This window comes from Fukomys damarensis, unplaced genomic scaffold, assembly GCF_012274545.1.
Source record: "Fukomys damarensis isolate Sample0158 unplaced genomic scaffold, DMR_v1.0_HiC HiC_scaffold_13, whole genome shotgun sequence".
Classification (NCBI taxonomy): Eukaryota; Metazoa; Chordata; class Mammalia; order Rodentia; family Bathyergidae; genus Fukomys; species Fukomys damarensis.
The window spans coordinates 34,515,491-34,518,976 of NW_022900925.1; the positions used below are offsets into that span (position 1 = coordinate 34,515,491).

The following is a 3,486-nucleotide window of genomic DNA, read 5'->3' on the forward strand; positions in this document are numbered from 1 at the left end:
GTGGGAGGTGGGGCTGGGGCTGGCGGTCAGCCCCCCACCGCGCCCCAGCGTGGGGACGCCAGTCCCAGGCTCCTGACCGGACCTGAAGCCCTGCGTGGTGCCACAGTGTCCTGGGAGCTGAGGCAGCAGGCCTGCAAATTCGAGCCCACCCTGGGTAACTTGGTGACTTTTTTATGAGAACCTGTGGTCATTTTCTTTTAACAAAGGCAGAGGATGTAGCTCAATGTGAAGACACTGGGTTCAATCCCCACTCTAGCCAAAAAGTAGAAGAAAAAAAGAGACTACAGAATGGGAAAAGTTTTGCCAGCTATTCCTATATGGAGGACTCATGTCTAGAATATAAAGAGGGCCTGGGATTTAGCTCTCTGGTTCCACCACCAGCCTCAAAAGCACAGGGTCCGGAGTTCGATCCCTGGTACCAAAATAAAAGAACTGAAAAATCTTAGACTCCCCCCAAAAAACCGAAAGACCCAATCAAAAAAATGGTCAAGTTGGCCAGGAATTTGGCTCAGTGGTTCCTCCACCTGCCTCACAAGCACAAGGGCCCAAGTTTCATCCCCAGTACCAAAAGGGGCAGGGGGCAAGTGAACTGAATAGACCACACTTCCGAAGAAGTGCAGTGGGCAGGGATGGAGCTCAGTGGCACCGCTCCTGCCTCACAGGGCAAGGTCCTGAGTTCGATTCCTGGTACCAAAAATAAAAATGTACAAATGGAGTTGCGTGTGGTGGCGCATGCCTATGGTTCCACCATTCAGGAGGCTGAGGCAGGAGGATCACTGCAAATTCGAGGCCAGCCCGGCCTATATAACAAGAACCTGTCTCAAAAAAAAAAAAAAAAAAAAAAGGAAAACTTAGAAGCAATTATAAATCAATCATTGGGTAGAGACATAGGCTTTAGATAAGAACTTTTGTGTATACGTAGCCTTTCAAAGCTGAGGCTCAGTTTTAGGAGGGCTTTCCTAGGTCTCCCTCCTGACAAGGTCGGAGACCCCCATTTCTTACTGTGTAGCCAGTTAGCTTCTAAGAAAACTGATGAGAGATTTAGCAACTGGAGTGCTGTTTGCGCCTTGGCCACCAGAAGGAAAGGAGCATTTATTTAAAGTGGCCTCTAACCCCAGCACTAGGGGAGGCTGAGGCAGGGGGATTATAAATTTGAGCCCAGCCTGGGCAACTCAGCGACTTAGGAAGAACTGTCAAACAACACAATTGTTTTAAAGGGCAGGGAATGCAGCTCAGTGGGAAGGCCCTGGGTTTTATCCTCAGAACTGTAAAAAAAAAAAGTGCTTGGAGCCGTGAAGGCTGCAGTCTCACCTGCCTGCCACCCCTCTCTGACAGGTCTCATAATGCTGGAGGAGCTACACCAGCAGGTGTTAAAGGGAAGGGGCAAGTTCGCACAGGACGTCAGCCAGTACGTTTCACCTTCTAAGCCCTTGGAGAAGGAGACTGGACAAGCCAGGCGTGGTGGCACAGGCCTGTAATCCCAGCACCTTGGGAGGCTGTGGCAGGAGGATCCCAAGTTCAAGGCCAGCCTGGACATTTAGCAAGAGTGTCTCAAAAATAAAAAATTTTTAAAAGGGCTGAGCACATAGCTCAGTGTGAGGGCCATGGGTTCAGTCCCTTGTACTTAAAAAGTCAGAGGGAGAGCTGGGTGAGCACACCTGTACTACCAGCCATTCAAGAGGCTGAGGCAGAATCGCCTCAAGTTCAAAGCCAGCCTGGGTTCCATAGTGAGTTCAAGGCCAGCCTGAACTACATGTTGAAACCCTGTCTCAAAAAAAAAATGTAAAAAGGCCGGGAGTGGTGGCGCACGCCTGTAATCCCAGCACTCGGGAGGCTGAGGCAGGAAGATCGCTGAGACCAGCCTGGGCTACATAGCGAGTTCCAGGTCAGTCTCAACTATATAGTGAGACCCTGTCTCAGCCAACCCACTCTCAACTAAGAAATTACAGCAGTTTCCCACTGTGGGGTATTAGCATATTTTTCTTGCCTGTGTTTCCTTCATGCGGATGCGTGTGTATGGAGGTGAGATTTTCCCAGCCCTGCATGTGGAAGCCAGGGCTCTGGACTAGGCCAGCACTGCCTACTGCTGAGCTCCGCCCCCAGCCCCTGGGCTCTCCTGAGGGGGAGGCAACCAGCGGGCCCGGAGTTTGCCTGCCTGAGGTGTGAGTTCCATCAGAGAAGAGGAAAGGCCGTTTTCCGCATAGCTGTTAAGATCAGAAGACCTGGAACCTCCAAGGAAAGGGTTGGCAAAAAGCTTGCCGGCTGCTCCCACGGCTTAGTACAGGCCTGTAAATCCCAGCCGCTCTGGAGGCTGGGCCGGAAACGGCCGTTTAGTGACGGTACCAAGTCCCACCCTGCGCTAAACGCCAGCGTGGTGGCACATGCCTGTGATCCCAGCACTCGGGGGGCTGAGGCCGGTGCATCTCAAGCTTCATCCCAGCCTGGACAACTGTCCCAGAATGTGAAATGCAGGGCCGGGGATTGAACTCTGATTCTGCTGCCTGCCTCGCAAGCGCAAGGACCCGAATTTGATCCCCGGTACCCCCCCAAATTTTTTCTAATGTAAAAATAACCGACTACGGATGTAGCTGGGCGGGAGGGCCCCGATTTCAGTCCCAGTCACACACGGAGATCTGCTGTGTGGTGCTGGTCTTGGCGGTCCTGGGGGGCGGCAGGGCCTCTGCATGCCGGGCAGGTGCCCTGTGTCGTGGGGTCAGGTCCACCAGGTCCTTCATGCTGTTTTTCCTCACCCAGAGACGACCTGCTCAGAGCCATCAAGAAGCTCAAGGTGCTGGGCTCCGGCTTCGGCATCATCCCGGTGGGCGGCACCTACCTCATCCAGTCCGTGCCGGCGGAGCTCAACATGGACCACACTGTGGTGCTGCAGCTGGCCGAGGTCTGGGCCTGGGTGGCCGGCGGTGGGCGAGCGGACAGCTGGGCGAGGCTTCCTGGGGTGGGGGCTGTGACATCTCTTAAACTACACCAGGGGTCCCTCGGAAGTTTGCTGCCCTGCATGGGAAGCTGTCTGTAATCCCAGTACTAGGAGGCTGAGACAGGAGGGTTGCCAAGACTTCAAGGCCAGCCTGGGCTACACAGTGAGGCCCTGCCTCAAAGCTCCCCCAAAAGTCTTGTTTGCCGGTCCCCATTCCTCAGCATTCACCTCGCCGTGCATTTAGGGAAGATACTTTTAAATTACGTGTCGGGAAAGAACAAAGGGGGCACTGTGATGTTGGGGGTGAGGCCAAGGTGGGCGGGGGTCCATTCTTTGCCTCGGGCTGCCTGACAATGGTGGCCTCTGCCTGCCGCTCACCGGCTCTTCGCGGCTGGGCCAGCCTCTGCCCCTGGGCTCCTTTGTTGACCCCTGCCCTGCCCTTCCAGCCCTCCCAGGCCTGCCCTGGGGACGCATTCCTGCGGCCCTGATGTGACTCACCCCGTTCTCCCTGCAGAAAAACGGGTACGTGACGGTCAGCGAGATCCGGGCCAGCC

The 3,486-nt window shown here is 54.8% G+C and overlaps 1 protein-coding gene across 1 annotated transcript in view; it reads left to right on the plus strand.

The window, feature by feature from the left end:
- The window catches only part of Snf8 (SNF8 subunit of ESCRT-II), an 11,202-nt gene that overhangs the window by 6,942 nt on the left and 774 nt on the right, over positions 1 to 3,486 (plus strand). The window contains exons 6-8 of the mRNA XM_010620317.2: positions 1,336 to 1,408; positions 2,755 to 2,896; positions 3,447 to 3,483. Coding sequence (XP_010618619.1) covers positions 1,336 to 1,408; positions 2,755 to 2,896; positions 3,447 to 3,483 — 252 coding nt within the window. The remainder of the gene's footprint in view (positions 1 to 1,335; positions 1,409 to 2,754; positions 2,897 to 3,446; positions 3,484 to 3,486) is intronic.